Source organism: Pimephales promelas, chromosome 3 (assembly GCF_988280905.1).
Source record: "Pimephales promelas chromosome 3, fPimPro1.hap1.1, whole genome shotgun sequence".
Lineage (NCBI taxonomy): Eukaryota > Metazoa > Chordata > Actinopteri > Cypriniformes > Leuciscidae > Pimephales > Pimephales promelas.
In genome coordinates, this window is record NC_142771.1 from 49,631,466 (window position 1) to 49,651,354 (window position 19,889).

Consider the following 19,889-nt stretch of genomic DNA (forward strand, 5'->3'; position numbering starts at 1 on the left):
TGAAACATTATTTATCATTATAACTGACATTTAACAAACAGACAGGGTTGTATCATTTTATTGTATTATGTGTACACATACAGTGAAGAGAATGCATAGTAATATAATATTTTATATATTTTAGAATATATAAAATTACACAACCATGTGTCTTTTTTTGTTAAATGTCAGTTTTAATGCTAATATCCTGTTCAAAAGTATAAGTAGCCTAATAGGTAGGCTATAATAAGCTATACAATGAGAAATAAAGCAAACAATTCAGTTAAACATAAGTCAGCTCTCTAATAGGCTACAAAGTTAAAGTTAAATAGCCTACATAATAAAATTATGAAACTTCACTTTGCCCTCAGCCAAAACAATTTGCCATGGCACAAACTATATATTAATATAGTTTAGCATTGTTTGGTCTCATAAGATAAATAAAAACATGCACTGAAAAGTTATGTATATGGTTGATTATTTGTCAAGATAAGTAATTGTTTTTCATAGATTAAAATAGCTTTTAAACTGGCAGTAGATCAGTTTAAAACATCTCCCCTTAAAACGCTATTGGTCTCGACTATTTAAATAAAGTTACAGGAATATGACTTGGCCTGAAAAAAAATTCAGTCAGAAGAATTTTTTTCACTTTAATCCCTGCAGTTTAAAATTAGGCAGTGTTGTAGATGTAATTAAAGTCAAAATTAAGTATCTGTTCTGAGTTTGTGACACCACAGAAAATGTGTTATTAGCCACCCAGCCAAATTTGAATGATAAAAAATGCTGGGAAGTGCATAAAATAAGCTATCAAAATCATGAAAAAATGAGCAGTATTCTGTGCTCTCAAACGCTGGGGGCGTGTCCACTGGCTGCGCTGAAACCACGCCCACTCACGGGAAAGCTGTCGACGGTGATATTACCGTTAGCTGATTAGCTTAGCTTTTTGAGACGGGAGGATGAACACTGAGGTGGGAGATCGTCGTTTCGGCCCCGTTTGCCAGTAACAGCGGATTATCAGTCAATCCAAGTTGTCTCGGAGGAAAGTTTATAAAACGATCCAGTGTAAAACGATCACTACAGAGGCGGGTGTTGCTGTCGGTGATCCTCAGCTCTTCATCACGGTAGGCTCTCTAAAAACCTCTTCTTGATGTGGTCGTTTTTAAGGGACTTTAAATGAAGATACCGATCTGTTTTGTACATGATCGCATCCAGGTAGTAGCCCATGCATGTCCTTGTGGAAGGCATAGCTAGCTAGAAAACTGCAGGCTCAGCTGTAGTAACTAATAGTACTGACAGTCACTCGCGATTGAGCGGTGAATGCGAATGTGCTCGGGGAGTGTGTGTGGAGAGGGGGAGATCAGACTGTGCGTCATCAAATAGGGGCGTGTCCAGCAGCTCATGGGCTCCAGTGCGTCATCGAGCCCTGTTTCAGCCCCGCCTAATTAATCCGTAAAATTGCAATGGTGAAAAACTGTTTAAAGCTAGGGTATACGATTTCAAAGATTGTTCATTATTAATATCCTCGTTTAGATGCTGTTTATGGTTATATAGTATAATCCTAACAATATAAATAGAAAAAAGAACGAAAAAAATCCATTCACTCTATTGGCTGTAAAGCCACATAAAAGTTGACCAATGGAAGCTTTGCGAGCGCAAAGCTACATTGGTCAACTGCTCTCATCCAATCACCAGCTACACTTGAAACTCCGCCTGGAGCTCGCGTCTCCACCCCGACCGCGCCCCCCTTCTTCGTCATGAGAATCGCGCACGTTAGCACTAGCAGGTGACCGCACATGGTAGCTAGCTAAGTAGCACATCAGACAGCAATGGATAACAACGAAAAATACATCAGCAAGCGTCCCCTGCTTGCCCCTACAAGAAAGTTAGGACGGAAGAGAAAGTAATTTGAGGAAAAAGCAGAGACGAAAAGAAAATGTGAAGAACACCGAAAGTTGAGCAGGATAAATATAGGGTCCACCATTGACCGATGGAGGAAACTTTAGCGAGATCTGGGACTGAAGACCGACGCTGACACGGCTGACTTTTTGTTGAGCACGTAAACATTTATTTGTACTCTTATATGGTGTGACGTGTTACATAAATAGCTTTTTATCAGTCTGAAAACTTGCTAATGCTGCCGGTCGGCATTGGAATGTTAGCTGTTTAGCATCGCCTGTATCACGGTTCAAAGTAAATATATTTCTTGAAGTGCTTGAATATATTGCAGTATGCCTAGCGGGTTTCTGTTCGAGCCGATCGGAATTTCAAAAAGATGTGCTGTATGCTGCTATAACAATTACTCACAACCTTAGCAATACTATTGATATCATACTTACGGTGGTGGGTAGTGTAGAACATTTCATGTGTTGCTAATCTTTTGCTAATTCGTTTCCCTGTGGGAGGGATCAGGTAGCAGAGGGGAGGGGGGTGTGTGTGAAGAGGCGGGATGAGTTTTTCAAAACTTCCCTCCCGTTTCAGGCTCTCTCGACCGATTTTCAACATCGTATACTACAGCTTTAACGGTCTAACTCCACATTTCAGTACTTCACAGTTCACAGACTTTGTAATATGTTTTAGCAATACATGTAACATTTATAATGTGTTTAGAACTTTTTTGTAGAATTGCCTTTACGTAAGGGTTAATGCCCGACGAGGTGTCCATTGTCAGGTTTTAATGGACGACGGCGAGGCGTAAACCGGCCGACGCGCAGCGGAGGACGGTTGCCTCCGCCGAAGTCCATTAAAACCTGACAATGGACACCTCGGAGGGCATTAACCCGCTTATACCATGGTCACTTGCGAAATAAAACATTAGTTTATATTTTAATTAGGCTAAATCTAGTTTTTACAAATAATAACTTGCCTTGCCTGCCTGACTGTTTATTTAGCAACCGGAGATATAGTCCGCTTAGCTCGTATCCCTTCAGGTTCACAAAGGCATTTTTTTTTCATGAAACACAAATGTAGGCATAGTTTTTTTTTTATTACACATAAAACAATTAATCAAACAACAATAAGAAAACAATTAGCTCTGATCTCCAGCGATTTGCGCTTAACGTTATAGAGGGCAATAAATTAATCAGATCAAAGAGAGGGTCATTTGCCTCAGGCTCCTTAGGCTTGAAACGCTGTAACGTTCAGCCTTCTCCTGCCTTGGTTGTCTGGACAGCTGCGTAAAACTCCCGCAGGGTCTCATTCAGGGGTGCGTTTCCCGAAAGCATCGTTATCCAACTATGGTCGCAAGTTACGTCGTTACCAATAGAGTTCAATGGAGCAGAGCAGCAGCGGTGTAATTTTCTCCGTTTTATTTACATTTTTTCTTTCTTCAGCAGCATACCAGTCGTCAAAGTTGCCATATTCTCCATAAATGTTAAAAGAAATAGCACGAAGTCGCTCATTGTTGTATTAGGCTATAATATCTAACGTTAGATGATAGAGCATGTGACTGCCTGTTGCTATGGTTACTCACAGCCGTTGTAGGCAGCGCATTTATTTATTCATTTCGAATGGTAAACAGGCAGTTTCACCAGAACTACTTTACTAGGTGTCCTCTATCACTTTTTAACGGACACCCTGCAGCCAATCAGAATCGAGTATTCACCCAGACCATGGTATAAAGGGACTTTAATAAATGTTCTGATTTGAAATATAGGAAGATATCATGTAAACAAGTCATTGTCGTGTATTTTAAGGTTTAGATGATTACGTTAATAGTGATTTTTCACTGTAAGTTTGATTTGAGTCAGAAGTATATTTTTTTATTAATTACTAATGAGCACTATATTTTCACTTTAGAATACTGTTTCAGGTTCTAAGTAATTCCTGCAGAATTGATTTATTAATTACTAATAAGTTCCCTATTTTTTCAGTTTCCCCCAGTTGTTGCCTCCAATAAATGAATTTACTGATGCATGACATTTAATGTAAAACACAGCACTGAATTTAACATATAAAAATTAATCTGAGGTTAGTTATGGCAAGGCTCTTGAGTGGGGTTCCTTTCTGAAGTTGATTTCTTGCAGAACACAAAATCACAACGGCAAAAACATCTTTGACAGTTAAATGTCTTTGATAAAATTTTCACAATACTACTATTAATAACATTAGTAAATTCAGAAAGGGTCACAATGTAGTTTTTGGTCACTTCTTAGTAGGGATGGGACGATAACTGGTGTGATATGGATGTGCGCTGTGTAATAATGTGTTGCTATTGACGACGGCATTATAAAGAAGCAAATGCCATAGAATAGAATCTTGCTTAAAAAAACTGCATAGAGAGGCTTGTTTTATTTGTTGTTTGTTGATTTTCAATTATAAAACTTGTTGAAATGTTTTCAGTGTGAGCATCAGTTCTTTTTGAGCACTTTCATAAATTTTTAACAAAACCGTGATAATATTGATAATCACGATTATTTTGGACACTACTGTATAATCGTGATATGAAATTTTCATACCGTCCCATCCCTACTTCTTAGTTGTTTCTCTTGAACCTTTGTTAGTTGATAATTAATAGTAGGTCTTTAGGCCGTATGACGGTATTAGTTATTGATTAACTAACTGTTACTCAATCATACAATTCTGTTAAATATTGATTGGTTAACAAATCTTTCTGAGTCATGAAGAAGAAGTTAATGAAGAATTACCTATTAGTTCTTCGTTCCTTATTAGTTTTGCAGTAAGAAAGAAACTGCAGTATTGTAAATTGTTACCCAATTATCTTCCATTAAATATAGCATTAATTGATAGTTTTTTGTCCAAAACACACTCCATACTACTGGTTTAATTGGGTGCACTTACCGATCCCTGCCAAAACCCGCGAAAGCATTTTAGACGCTGTTCGTCACTCTCATCCTCAGTCCCACGCAGCTGGATGTAGATATAGCTGGTGGTTCCTGCCAAAAGCCTTTTTCCTGTGTTCACCGTTACTGTGTAGATCACCATGGCTGCTCTGCAAAGGAACGGACAGCGATTTTTAAGAGAAAACACAAACATGATGAGACCAGAGTAGAGCATGTTTTTATTTTTCATCAGTTTGAAATGCCACCACGAATCAGCCCCCTTAAGGATGCCATGCATCATGTTGTTTCAAAAACTGACAAAACATTCAAATTAGATGTGAAGTATATCAATGCAGTGAAAGGTAAGGTGGTGTGATTTTTATCATGAAATATTTACCAAGATATGCATTTCCTAACCATAATCTTATGAGCATGTAATGCAAAACTCCTGGGTATATTTAATCAGACCCCTGGTTGCAGCTTATTTTAAATCAACTGCCAACTATTGATGACTTTTTTAGTGTATTTGGTATCCTTTATCTATAAGGTTTTATTAATTTAAAATGTTTTTTTCTGTATTTTGCAGGACGTGGTCTATTTGCAAAGGCTGCCTTTTGCAAAGGTGATTTTGTTGTTGAGTACAGGGGAGATATGATAAATGAAGCAGAACTTCAGAGGAGAAGAAAACGTTACCACGCATCCTGTGCTGCATTTATGTTTGATTTCAAGTGGCGAGGGAAAACATGGTGGTAAGAAGTCAAGTTGTACCAAAGCTATATAAAAAGATAGTAAAAATACATTGATTTGTGGTGGTTTAATTGTATTACTTGTAATCATCCTTTTCTCATGGTTTCATATGTAAGTATTGACGCGTCAAGGGAAGATGGATCGTATGGGCGTATCGCTAATGATTGCCACAATCATCCAAATTGTAAGATGAAAAAAATTGACGTCAATGGAAAGCCTCACCTTTGTCTGTTTGCCCTGAATGACATTAAAGAAGGAGAAGAAATTGCCTATGATTATGGGGGAGAAGACTACCCATGGAGAACACAAGTATGTTGTTAAGCACACTGTGTACAAAATAGGTCATATTTTTGCAACATGTCAACAAATTTGTTGGTTGAATAGATTAGAATTTGAATCTATTAGAAATCTATGAATCAAATTTGTCTGTTCCAATAAATTATATCCAAATCCCCAAATCAACTAATTGTTGCATTGAAATGGACACTCACGACGTCCCCACAACACACTTTTGGTCAGTATTTGAGTTCACACCCGTGTTTTGAATTTGATGAAACTGGTCCCCGTAAGGAACTATAACGTTGTGTGTGTAAAGTCCCCATGAGGCTGGTTTTAATCCAGATGTAGATCAAGATGTAATCCAGATGATCAAGCTTTGCTGGACAGGAATATATATATATATATATAATTTTTGTTTTCTTGCGCTTTTTATTTTAACATGTCAAATACTAAAATGTTGTTTACACTGTTTTCTTTTCTTTTTACAGATTGTGATACAGCACCGAAATGAAAATGACATTTTTGTACCAAGACTGAGACGGACTAAAAGTTTTGTGGTAAGTCCTCAAGTTGCAACAAGAGACTCAATTGCTATGTTTACATGCACACGTTGGAGTTTTTCCCTCTTTTGCTCCTCTCTTTTAAATTTTAAAATCGTCGATAATTTGAAAGCGAAAGTTAAATGTAAAGGGCATTCATAATTTGAGTCCATTCTTATGGAAGCTTGCTCTGCTCGCTTTTTACATAGGATAAAGGTGTTTGCATATGAAGGCTTTTCAGTCTGATTAAAGGAGAACTCTGGCGAACAATGAACCTCTGGTCTAATAATACATCGGTACATAGTCAATCGTTCTCTGAGATTTGTTTTCATGATAATCGAATATAAAGAGTTTTATCTCTAAAAACTGTTTAGCGTATTATGCTAGTAATGGGGGCATTGAGTAAGTAAAAAGAAATCGCTAGTTTATACCACTAACAAGGCTCAAAATAGCCCCACACTAACACAGTAACATAATGAGGCTCAATACATGCAAAACGAAGCATTGAGAACTTTGTGAGTGTACAGACCGTTTAATAAGAAGATACTTTATGAAGACAGTTCACTGTTAATGTATACAGACAGAAGCCATCTTAGAAAATAAGTCTCGATAAGTCAAACCACGAACGTCGTGCTGAGTGATCTGAACTGTATGAAGTTCATCGAACTTCTGAACTGTATGAACGGCGTTCGTGGTTTGACTTATCGAGACTTTTTTAAGATGGCTCCTGTCTGTATACACAAAGTGAACTGTCTTCATAAAGTATCTTCTTATTAAACGGTCTGTACACTTACAAAGTTCTCAATGCTTCGTTTTGCACGTATGGAGCCTCATTATATTACTGTGTTAGTGTGGGGCTATTTTGAGCCTTGTTAGTGGTATAAACTAGCGATTTCTTTTTACTTAGTCAATGCCCCCATTACTAGCATTATACGCTAAACAGTTTTTAGAGATAAAACTCTTTACATTCGATTATCATGAAAATAAATCTCATGATCTCAAATCTCATCAAAGAGAACGATTGACTAGGTACCAATGTTTTATTAGACCAAAGGTTCATTGTTCGCCGGAGTTCTCCTTTAAGCCGTCAGTCTGATTTCTAATGGATTATTTGGTTGCATGTAAACGTAACCATTGTCATTTGTTATTGATAAGTTATTTTGCTTAGAGCTGCCATCAACATTTTATTCTCATCAATCACTCAGTGAAATATAATGTAGGCTATGTAATTAATAAATTATGTGATAAATCATTTTGACTGCAAAATATCAGTGAATCAAAAAAATTGCATCCCCTTTATTTGAAATCAGATGTCCTTATTTGTGTCAGATCAACTGCCCAAAATGTTTTATTACACTTAAGAACTTTAGTGTAACAAGCAGTAAGAAGCTGCAAATCACATGTAAGTTGTAAATTAAAAAAAAATACTTGAACAGTACTTTTTTTTTTAAATAGTTGCCAATTTATATCTTTTAATTATCAATTAAATGCAGCAGTTCTACCTATTTCTAATGAACTTTTTGATATTTCTTGTTTACTTTTTTAAGATGAAAGACATTGATCTTCAAGATTTTGGTGAGCTCTTTGATTCTACACCAGAGAGTTCAGATAATTATGTTCCAGATACCACTTCCGACAGTGACTGTGACAGTGATGTTAGCCTTACACTGAACCCAAAAAAACGTCAGCTTCTTGATCAACTGGATATGAATGAATCTGCCTCTGTAAGCTCCCCTGACTGTGACTCAACAACGTCAGACAATATGCACAGCGTTACGTCTAAAGCATCTGGAACAGTAGAAGAGCCCAGTTCAAGTCAGAACACAATAGACTGCGTAGTTGTTAATGCATACCATAAAAGAGATGGTGGTAGAGTGTATAACAAGAGACATTACTGCTTGTATTGCTCCAAACCTTACGCTAAGATGGCAAGGCATCTAGAAAGTTCACATGCAAATACATCTGATGTGGCTAGAGCTCTAAGCTTTCCAAAATGTTCAAAGGAGAGAAAAAAACAGTTGGATTATATTCGCAACAAAGGGAACTATGCCCACAATGCTGCGGTTATGGAATCAGGAAAGGGGGAACTGGTGCCATTTAAACGACCACCTAAAAAAGCACTGGGAGAGGATTTCATGCATTGTGCATACTGTCAAGGACTTTTTACGAGAAAGGTCCTTTGGCGACATATGCGTTCTTGCAGACTTAAACCTCAGTCAGTCCCCCCCAAACCAGGAAAAAAACGTGTTCAGTCCATGTGTACATACACGGAGCCTGTGCCTTCAAACATGACCAAACAACTGTGGGGAGTAATCAGTGCCATGAATCCTGACCCAATCACAGATATTATAAAAAATGACAAAGTAACTACTGAAATTGGGCAGCACTTGTTGAACAAAGGAGGGATATCAGCCAAAAATCAACAGTATGTGCGGGAGAAGATGCGAGAATTGGGACGGTTGATTCACAAGGCGAGGAGAGTCCCCTCGTTAAAAACGATGGAAGATTGTGTAAATCCAAAGAAGTACATGGAGACTGTCAAAGCTGTGAAGTATACGTGTGGGTATGACAGTGAAACAGACAAGTTCATGATTCCATCGCTTGCAAATAAGCTTGGGAATTCCCTGGTTAAAGTGAGCAAACTCTTAAAAGCTCAGGGATTAATCTCAAATGACAAACAGCTTGTTAAGAATGCCAGTGAGTTTCTAGAAGTCCATCAGAATAAGTGGAACGAGTTGATCTCGGCTACAGCATTGAGGAACATCAGTGAAGCAAAGTGGAATGTGCCCACTATCATGCCCTTTACTGAAGACGTCCAGAAAATGCACACACATCTCAGTGAAGTGCAAGAGAAGTAGTTCAAAACACTCTCTGGAAGTCCCTCTACTAAAACCTGGATGGAGCTGGCAAAGGTGTGTCTAGCCCAGATGATTCTCTTTAACCGCCGCAGGGAAGGAGAGGTTTCGAGTATGCCTTTGTCTGCATTTCTTTCAAGAGACACTTCTCATCCACATGAGGATGTGGACTGGGCACTTTCTGAAGTGGAAAAAAAAACTCTGCAGACACTTCACAAGGGTTATCACAAGAGGAAAGCGTGGTCGACCAGTTCCAATTCTTCTGACTCCAAAAATGCTATGTGCCTTAGAACTCCTTGTTAAGCAGAGAGAGGTTTGTGGGGTTCTGAAAGACAATCCCTATATGTTTGCAAGACCAGAAGCCATGACACATTTTCGAGGGTCAGACTGCCTCCGTGGCTTTGCTAAGGTGTGTGGCGCAAAGTGTCCCAAGTCACTGACATCTACAAGACTGCGAAAGCATGCCGCAACGCTTTCAACAGTGCTGAATATGACTGACACCGAGATGGACCAGCTGGCAAACTTCCTTGGACACGACATAAGAATCCATCGTGAGTTCTATCGACTCCCTGAGAAGACCTTGCAACTTGCCAAGATCAGCAAAGTTCTAATGGCACTTGAACAAGGAAGATTAGCTGAGTTCCATGGCAAGAACTTGGATGAAATTGGGATAGATCCTGATGGTGTGGTATTTTATTTGACGTTTGTTTGATTTTTCTGTTTACCATCTATTTACGATCTATTATATGCCATTAAGCTTTACTTTGAACTTCCACAGAAAAAGTTCTTAACTCTGATGAGGAAGACGAGAGCATAACAGAGGGACTCTGTTCATCTACTGTTGACGGTTTGTATTACTTTCAAAATACACTACTAGATTTTGCAGTTATTCATAGGTTTCAGTCACTTTACTTGTGAAGACCTGACATGCAAAAACAATGTTCTAACATCAAAGCCAACATTAAAGAAGATTCTTCAGTATGCTGAACAAAAGCTTTTTTCTTTTTTTATTAACGAAACTGCTCATTGTGTAATGAATCAAATGCCTCCAAGCTATTCTTCAAAATGTCTTGCACTAAACATTTATTTTGGAGTGAATATTTTTTGTGGACTTTACTACCATAAAAATTATGTTTCATAAGAGAAACGTGCACATTTTTCGTAAAATGCTAGCTGATCCGTTCTCTTCTCGTGTTTGTTGTGTTATGGCACTAAATGAACCATGTCAGATTATCAAGTAATTAACCATTTTATTTCATGTCTTAGTTTGCTTGAGCTTATGTTTGATTAAATGTCTGCTGGAAAGATGCAGTTCAATTATACTTGCAATAATGAAAAATTACACAGGTTTAAGAGTTTATTGTACTTTAATGATTTAAAATAATCAGTGCATAAGTGTGACTAAACACATTGTGTATTGTCTGTTGGAAAATTTTCCTTCGAACCAACAGACATTGGGATATCTTTCAAGCAGGATTCTTTACTGAGAACTCACTGTCCTGTTTATATACCTTTCAAGGGGGAGGGATTTACATAGAGGTGGAGACACTCTGAAACAAAGCATGTAAATGAAGTACGGAAGTCAGTTCATTACTAGAAATTCCCCATCCCTGATCTCATTAGCATAACAGTGTCATTCAGATACATGGGTGATAATCCATTCAGCCTGACTATTCAACGACTGGAACGGGCTCCTAGAGCCATTTAAAGACGGTCTCAGTAATTTGACTTGTTTAACCTACAATAGAGAAACAGGACTGGCAGGAATCTTTGGCTGGAAACTCTTGAGGAAACTCAATTGTCAGCATTTTATAGTAAATTTTAAAATGTATATCTTTCTGAAAACATTGAACTTTGATTATTTTCCATAGAACCATCTTCAGAGGTGGCACTTCCTCCTACCAAAAGGAGTGACATGCCGCCACCACCCAAGAGACGCAGACTACCAGCAGATGAAGAGATGCCTACAGAAGCCAGTGCTGTGAGGCCTTCTTCCAAAGGTGAAATCTTTACACGTTTCTAAAACTAAATTAGACAATTTAGGAGCACTTTGATACCCAGATTTCAGACCAGATCACTAAATGCTGATTTTGTTTTTTTGCCATTTCCTGTTTTCTGCCATTTTGAGACGTTTCTGCCAAATCTTTAGTGATTTGAAAACTTGCAACTTAATTGTTCCTCTACACCAGTCCTTAGGTCTTTACACTGGCTCCCAGTTACATTTAGGATTGATTTTAAAGTATTATCACTGTTATATAAATCATTTAATGGGTTAGGACCTCAATATATTGTAGATATGCTCACTGAATATAAACCCAACAGATCACTCAGATCACTAGGATCACATCAGCTAGAAATACCAAGGGTTCACTCTAAGCATGGAGAGTCTGCTTTTAGCTATTATGCTGGAACCAGCTTCCAGAGGAGATCAGGTGTGCTCCTACAGTAGTCACATTCAAATCCAGACTCAAAACACATCTGTTTAGCTGTGCATTTACTGAATGAGCACTGTGCCACTGTTCGTACGACTGTTACTGTACTTTATTTAACGTTCTTATTCTAAACTGTTTTAATTATTTACTGTATTTTATTTTTTATTCTAAATTGTTTTAATTATTCTGATTTATTTTGATTATTTTTATTTCTTCTATGCAAAGCACTTTGAGTTACCATTGTGTATGAAATGTGCTATATAAAAAAACTTGCCTTGCACATGAATTTCAATATCATAATGCTCAGGAACCCTTCTGTAGTTTAGTTGTCTTTGGCGGTGAGAAGTTGAAATCAGGTCAACTTTTATGGTAATGAGCTCCCACATAGCAAACAGATCCGGAACGGATCTGCCGCGGAGGTAAGAACCAGGTCCGGAACGGAGTCCACTTGCACAGCGCAACGGATCCGGAACAGATCCGGATTGCGGATCCAGACTAGATCCGCGGCAGACCCTATCCGGATCCGATCTGGACCCGTTCATTTCGGTCTGAAAACCTTTCAGATCACTCATTCAAAACTAGTAATCTGGCCAAAACTACAAAAATATTTCAAATCTATTGGTGGGCCAACATTAGATAGACTGCCCACTAAACAACATGATGTCCAAAAGATGTCTTTTCAACGTCTTTGTCACAAAAGTCGGATGCTGAAAAGGCGTCCACTGAGGAGCCAGAATTAAAGTTTTTATGACGTCTTTTTTTGACGTGTTCTGCACGTCCGATGTAGACGTTCATCGAACCTTCGTACAAGTTTAAAAACTAGGTCAAATGTGGCCATCGTGTTTAAAACTCATGTTTATATCAATGTCATTTCCTTACATTGTTTAGATGAGGTTTAGATGTTGATATGTTTCATTTTAAGTCACCATTGTGGTGATGAGTGTTTGCTTTAGTTGGGCTCTTGGTCCCAATTCTTACTTTAACTTCTCTTTGGTTGTTGTGACTGTGTGTTTGTATAACACTATTGTTGTTGCACAGAAAGCCAAGAAAAAGTAAAATCGGCTGTCATCAGCTCCTTGTTGATGATGACAAAAACACAAAGCGAGCTTTTAATGATGTGTGTAGACTTTTGTCCTTATATCTGCTGTTTATAACCACCTATTTTGTGGAACTGCGTTATTTGGACCAGCACCATTACAATTGTTGCTTATTTGAAGGTCAATAAAAATCATGTGTACTCAATGTTTTGAGCAAATATATCACATAGTCACACACAGACATCACGATTTTGCATATGATTCTCAACAACGGTGACAACCAAAACAAAAAAGCTTGGGAATCAAGGATTTTTTGTACTTTGAAAACTACCCATCATGCATTGCAGCATGAAGCTTTTTTTATTGTCACCGTTCTTGTGATACATACGCAAAATCTTGATGTCTGTGTGTGACTATAAGGTAAATTTCCTAATAACATTGTTTAACAAGCTTTTTTTTATTCACCTTCAAATAAGTGCTAATTTTAATGGTATACAAATAACACAGTTCCACAAGATAGGTGGTTATAAATGGCAGAAATAAAGACTAAAGTATAAACACAACATCAAATGCTCACTTTGTGATTTAACAATGATAATCAACAAGCAACTCACTTTTTCTTGGCTTTCTGTGCAACAACAATAGTGTTATACACTCACACAGTTACTACAACCAAAGTAAAGTTAAAGTAAGATGAATTGGGACCAAGAGCCCAACTAAAGCAAACACTCATCACCACAATGGTTTCTTAAAATGAAACATATCAACATCTAAACCTCATCTAAACAATGTAAGGAAATGACATTGATATAAACATGAGTTTTAAACACGATGGCCACATTTGACCTAGTTTTTAAACTTGTACGAAGGTTCGATGAACGTCTATATCGGACGTGCAGAACACGTCAAAAAAAGACGTCATAAAAACTTTAATTCTGGCTCCTCAGTGGACGTCTTTTCAGCATCCGACTTTTGTGACAAAGACGTTGAAAAGACATCTTTTGGACATCATGTTGTTTAGTGGGCAGTCTATCTAATGTTGGCCCACCAATAGATTTGAAATATTTTTGTAGTTTTGGCCAGATTACTAGTTTTGAATGAGTGATCTGAAAGGTTTTCAGACCGAAATGAACGGGTCCAGATCGGATCCGGATAGGGTCTGCCGCGGATCTAGTCTGGATCCGCAATCCGGATCTGTTCCGGATCCGTTGCGCTGTGCAAGTGGACTCCGTTCCGGACCTGGTTCTTACCTCCGCGGCAGATCCGTTCCGGATCCGATCTGGACCCGTTCATTTCGGTCTGAAAACCTTTCAGATCACTCATTCAAAACTAGTAATCTGGCCAAAACTACAAAAATATTTCAAATCTATTGGTGGGCCAACATTAGATAGACTCCGTTCCGGATCTGTTTGCTATGTGGGTTATCTCACAGGAACGGTAAGCTCTACAACGGTAGGAATGTATAATACATTATCTTCAGAAATGATTTAGAAATTCATTATTCAACGCATTATTACACAGAATGTAACTTGAAATATAATTATTTTCATAAATGACTGTTAAAACATCCCAAAACAGCACCCAAACCTTGCAAAGACCTACCTCATTAATTATTCACATTCAACAGCCAATGGCAAGTCTCCAGCAGCAGACCTTTCAATTTGTTATTTTTGTGTTAGTATTTTTACTTCTTCAAATTACAATATGCAGTTTGTGTTTAAGGATAAATAAATAATATAAACAATGCAATTTATTTAGTTAAGCATACAGTATTGTTTATACGAAATTCCTTTGCGCAGCTGCGCAGTGCATGCGATGCGAGAATCAAATTCTGGTGGTTTTGTACATAGTCTATGGTTTTGTAGGCCTACAGCAAAGCTTATGCTAAGTGGTTTAAAGTTTTGTCGTTGACAAAGACGACTTTTGACCAACAACAACGTGCGTGGAAACGACTCTGGAGCTAATTAGATGGTAGGAACAGACAGTATAATAAAGGTAAGAATAGAGAATTTGTCTGCTACATTGCTAAATTTGTATTGCAGTATGTTATGCATTGCTTTTATTATTGCTGTATTGTTGGTGGAAACCAGGTGCTTTTGTGACTCATTTTTATGAAGTGTAGAGTCATAAATCAATTTGGTTTTGGCATAGTTTTACTTAGTTTGGACTTTGGACTAATGATATTACGTTGTTTGCGCCTTTTACTCAAGAAAGCCACTAGATGGCACTGTGTTGTGTATGTGACGAACTATGCAGATTAACAAAAAATATAGGCAGAGAAAATAAACAGAGACGTTGAGATCATACAGTGAAGTATTTTATTTAAATAAAATGAATAAAACAAGACTATTGTGGTCTACTTTAGTTGAAGCCTAATATGGTTGTTGTTTTGGTCTGTCTCAGACCATTAAAAAAAGTGTGCCCCCCTATGAAAATTAAATGCCCCCCCAATTGGTTTGTTCTGGCGACGGCCCTGGGGACTACTGGCCCGGCAGTGGAAACACAAGCCCGGTGCTTGAGGCCCGAGCCCACTAGCTCGGCTCGGCTCGCTGTTAGCTCTGGCCCGGCCCTAGCTCGGCTGTGGAAATGCGGCTAATGAGACCAGAAACTGTCTGGTTACTGATATTTTTCTAAATATCCAAAAATCGGCTGAATTGATTCGAAAATGGTAAAACCCAACTGTTTATCTCTGGGGGTGTGGTAAAATGAGCCTATTTCCAAAAAAAAGTGGAGTATCCCTTTAAAAGGTTTTGGGAGGTTTCAGAGGGAAAGTGCACCATCTGTGTTTTGAGGGGTGACCCGTGATTTACCCAGATACGGTACACTGATGGCATTTCCCCAATGTGTTGATTCTTGACGCAGCATCTGCCCAAGACATTTTCTGAAGGTTCCAAAACAAATTCACTAAGCAAACATACTTCAAAATCCCTGGTAATAACACCACATTTGGCACAAACCAAGTCAATCCCACCCAAAAACTTTTTTGCCCATGATCCCACATTTGTCTGATTAACATTAAAGAGACAGACAGCCTATATATTATGACCTACTGAACCGCATGAATGTAGAATAATGTTACACAGTAGATGTTTTTACCCAACAGTTAAACAAATGTTAATTTAAAACATGACAGATAATGTCTGTGTTAATACTCACCAAGACCGATTTTTGAAATACTGTAATCCTGTGTATGTCGGGATTGAGCAGTCTGAGAGTTTTTGTGTCCCTCAGCGCGAGTAAGATCATTTGTTTACATCAGCATTAGTTTGAAAACACATTTCATTGGTTCAGACTCATGCCCTCGAGAATTTACTATGAATATTCTCAAAAGTGGAATGCTGCGCTATAAACAGTATTTCGCATGGATTATTAAAACAAAGGAAATATTTAGGATGGTACAACTTCAAATTTGACCAAAATTATTATTTTTCCTGCACACACACTGAACAAGCTTTTATATATGTCTATATGTAAGTAATATAAAAGTTAAAATATAGTATAATAGTTAAATAAAACTTTGCACTGTCTAGTCTCTCCAGTTTCAACTTCATGGTTTCACAATTTCTCATGTCTATCCTCGAAAACTTGCATTCATTTTTCTTATTAGTGAACCTTTACTCCAACTCATTCACACTGACACTGCCTGTTGATATTATATTAACACATATCTTACCTGGAGTCTCTGTTCTTGATATGGTAGATATCTGAAGCTGTAGTGATATTTAAAGTTCTGCTACTGTGAAAGGGGAGGTGGCCCAGTGGTCATAGCCACTTTGACCTTGAAATGCTTTCTGGCAGTATAAACACATTTTGTGTGAGGTACGGAGTAGAATTTATTAAAATGTTAATTTCAGAAAATTGTATCCAGATCCAATCAGTGAAGTCAGTCACACATATCTCATTCGCAATATATTCATATCTCACACAAACACACACATTCACCCCACCTGGTCCCAAACGGCACACTTCAGCCGGTTTCACAGACAAGGCTTAAGGAATAAAATGCATGTTAAAGCTGTTTTAAATGAAAGCATATCATTTTCTAAGGCATATTAGAATGTTCATCCAGTTCCTGGGTATCCAATGTTACATTTTCTGTCGAATTTGAACCACTGAATTTGTGTAAGCAAATTAGTACAAATAAAATAAAATGGTGCGAAAATTACCTGAATATTTTGAAAGTGAAGTCTGAAAGGTGAATATGGATTAAGTTTTTAATAAGGAAAATGTGTGTGAAATGTTTTGACTTGAATTATTTCAGCTTAAATATACAACCATGTTCAATTCCAGCCCATAAAACCAGCCCCAAAACCGTATCTTCCATCTTTAAAATATATCTAAATTTCTTCATATGCTCTCAATTACAAACGCAGAACAGATACTGGCAGTTCATGCGTTCATGACATCAAGGCTAGATTATTGTAATGCTCTACTGGGTGGTTGCCCTGCAAGCTTAATAAACAAACTCCAGCTAGTCCAAAACGCAGACGCTCCAGTTCTTACCAGAACCAGGAAATATGATCATATTAGCCCGGTTCTGTCAACCCTGCATTGGCTGCCTATTAAACATTATATACATTTTTAAATATTGATGATTACCTACAAAGCACTAAATGGCTTAACTCCCCAGTACTTGAGCGAGCTCTTAACGCATTATAGTCCGTCACGTCTATTGCAATCTCAAAACTCTGGCCAGTCAACATGACATCATGACTTGCGTAAACATATACGCCACTTTCGAGTCAGGTGGCGTTTTATCTCCACGCATTTTGAGCTATCCGCGTGTATCTGCGTGTATGCGTATATGTCTACGCCATTAACGTCCGCGTCATTCCGCGTGTCTGAACACACAGTCAAATCTCCAGTCATAAATGCCATTAACCCCAGTGATTGTTAAGTTTAGGGATGGGGTTGAGGTAAGTCATATCTTTTTCTTTCCTAGGATGGTAAGGGAACAGTCATAAATGCCATTAACCCCAGTGACAGTTAGGTTTAGGGACGGGGTTGAGGTAAGTCATATATTTATATAACGGTAAGTCAACGGCGTTCATAAACACGCTGGACATAATTTCACCCAGATATTTTTTCACCAGACAGAACACGTCATAAAGCCCATTACAAGTCTTCACTCATTTTTGAGCAAATGTGTAGTTACTGCGCTTTGCCTCTGTAGGGCAGTGTTAATATGGGTGTGGTTATATAAGACTGGGTACATTGGCCCTCATTTATCAAAAGTGCGTACACCACATTTCCAGCGTACACCTGGCGTACACTCAAAACCACGGTGATTTTGAGATTTATCAATATGGACGTTGGCGTACGGCACGCTCGAATCCTACACCAGCTCAGGAGGTGGTGTACGCATGTTTTGAGTTAGTGCGGAAATGCGCAGAAAAATTCCTAACACCACAAAACGCACTGACAAACTAAAAGAAATGATATATTATGACCCAGTGTAAAAAAACAACAAAATAGTATTTATGAACTAAAAAATAATTCAGACTGACAAAATAATAAAAAATACATTCCTCTTCTTTTACATATAATTATAATACAAATAATAATAATAACGACATTCTTCTTCTAATTAACAAGCGCCATTAATAATACAAATCATAATAGGCCTAATAAGAAGAAGAATATTGCAAATTGTCGTGCAATTATTAATGTGAATGAATGGTACTCCACATCACATCAGATCATCATCATCACTATTGTACACCCCAATACATGTGAAGTGATTCTAAATTAAATGCTAATTCAAAAGACGTGCTGTAAAATAATGCATTGTGATAGGTCATTTCAGTTCCACGTCAGTTGCCGTCTTCCGTGTGTCCATGGCGTAAAATGAGGGCGTGGGGGGAGCGGAGACTTGAATATTTAGGGGCGTGTTATTCTAATGATGATCGTTTTCTGCCACGGGATTTATCAAGGGCAGGCATTGCGTACACCTGGATTTCAAAGGTACGCACAGCTTCATAAATCAGGCGGTGAGAGGAGTGTAACAAGAATGATAAATGAGGGCCAATGTGATCTTGTTGCACACTGAAGATAGCCTGGCTGCGCCCTCCTACGCACTTCCGCTCAATTTCATTTTCCTTCAGTACTACGTCTGGGACTGCTGTGTATCCTTAGGTTTCTAAGAAATCAATTTTTTTTGTAGGACCAATCAGCGAATAGAAGGAGTGGCTGAGAACGATGACGTTGATGTAAGCGCGTCAGTTTGAGTTCAGTAATGGCAGCGGAGAAAGACGTGAGAAAAGCTATTCGGTCCGTTGTTGGAAAAGAAACTGCCGAATATACAGAATTTAAAGCCGGATTGTTGTCGTCTAACCTCTTGTTGCACAACGGAGGACCAAGTGAAGGAGGCAGAAAGGTTGGAAGTTTGTGCTGGGCAGTTCGTGCACGATGACCGTGACATTTTGGACGGACGGTTTAGCCTGGTGTTCGGAAGCCCCGAGTCCTGGCTGCTAAACTATTGTTGAAGATCCGCTCAGGAGTCATGTCAGTCGCTCATATTCCCAACTGTTTTGAGCCCCTTTGTGCACTCGTGCAGGAGGTTGGTGTGTCAGTTTTACATGTTGTAAATCATACAAATTGGTTGTGATTTAAAAAAAATAATTGTCATAAATAAAAATGTGAAAAACCATACTTTGAAGATATTTGATTTTCAGTTTTAGATGGCAATGGTTGATTTGTTTTACTAAAACTAAATGCCACATAAAAATGTACAAACACATACTTTGAAGACCATAATTAAGGTAATTAAGAAACAATAAGACGTAATATGAAAAATTGTAGTTTATTACACATCTGCAGATAGAGACAGACTGATCATTCACTGTAGCTGCTACAGCATTTGCGGCAGATCAGAAAACGACCACAGCGGCGTATTTGTAATGATTAGACACAGCTTCCACCGTTGAATGAATATATCACTTTCCTTCGTGTCAAATATACATTTCGAATTAATAATTGTTCCTAGATTAACAAAACCTGCGGCGCTCGTTGACTGAAATCCTATTGTAAACATAATCCTCTGATCATTCGGACTTGTGGTTTCCAGCCGTTTCGGCGCATGACATACGTCACTCACGACCACACGTTAGCGATTGGCTATGGCAGATGGTGAGTGACTTTGGGCAGATCCAATAGATTTGAACTGTAATAGTGAACCCGCCTACAAGGAAGGAAACGTTTCTCAATGGAGCGGTGCCAGACTCTCTGTACAAATGAAATGAAC

The 19,889-nt window shown here is 38.2% G+C and overlaps 3 protein-coding genes across 4 annotated transcripts in view; 2 read left to right on the forward strand and 1 right to left on the reverse strand.

The window, feature by feature from the left end:
• The window catches only part of LOC120476342 (hydroperoxide isomerase ALOXE3), a 52,263-nt gene extending 35,846 nt beyond the window's left edge, over positions 1 to 16,417 (reverse strand). Inside the window, exons 1-2 of one of the 2 annotated variants that reach the window (XM_089128978.1) lie at positions 16,320 to 16,417; positions 4,777 to 4,927 (exon numbers count right to left, since the gene is read on the reverse strand). In XM_089128978.1, coding sequence (XP_088985104.1) covers positions 4,777 to 4,920 — 144 coding nt within the window. In that variant the 5' untranslated portion in view covers positions 4,921 to 4,927; positions 16,320 to 16,417. Of the gene's footprint in view, positions 1 to 4,776; positions 4,928 to 15,802; positions 15,830 to 16,319 lie in introns of those variants that run through there. The other variant, XM_089128979.1, reaches the window with a different exon arrangement.
• Positions 4,999 to 5,840, forward strand: LOC120476336 (histone-lysine N-methyltransferase set-1). The gene is made up of 3 exons (XM_089128981.1): positions 4,999 to 5,119; positions 5,344 to 5,506; positions 5,621 to 5,840. The coding sequence occupies exons 1-3, from the start codon at positions 5,017 to 5,019 to the stop codon at positions 5,823 to 5,825; spliced, it is 471 nt and encodes a 156-aa protein (XP_088985107.1). The 5' UTR covers positions 4,999 to 5,016; the 3' UTR covers positions 5,826 to 5,840.
• On the forward strand, positions 9,186 to 11,235 carry LOC148995676 (uncharacterized). The gene is made up of 3 exons (XM_089128980.1): positions 9,186 to 9,860; positions 9,956 to 10,024; positions 11,049 to 11,235. Exons 1-3 carry the CDS (start codon positions 9,335 to 9,337, stop codon positions 11,198 to 11,200), a joined length of 747 nt encoding a protein of 248 aa, XP_088985106.1. The 5' UTR covers positions 9,186 to 9,334; the 3' UTR covers positions 11,201 to 11,235.
• Positions 16,418 to 19,889: the final 3,472 nt, after the last annotated feature.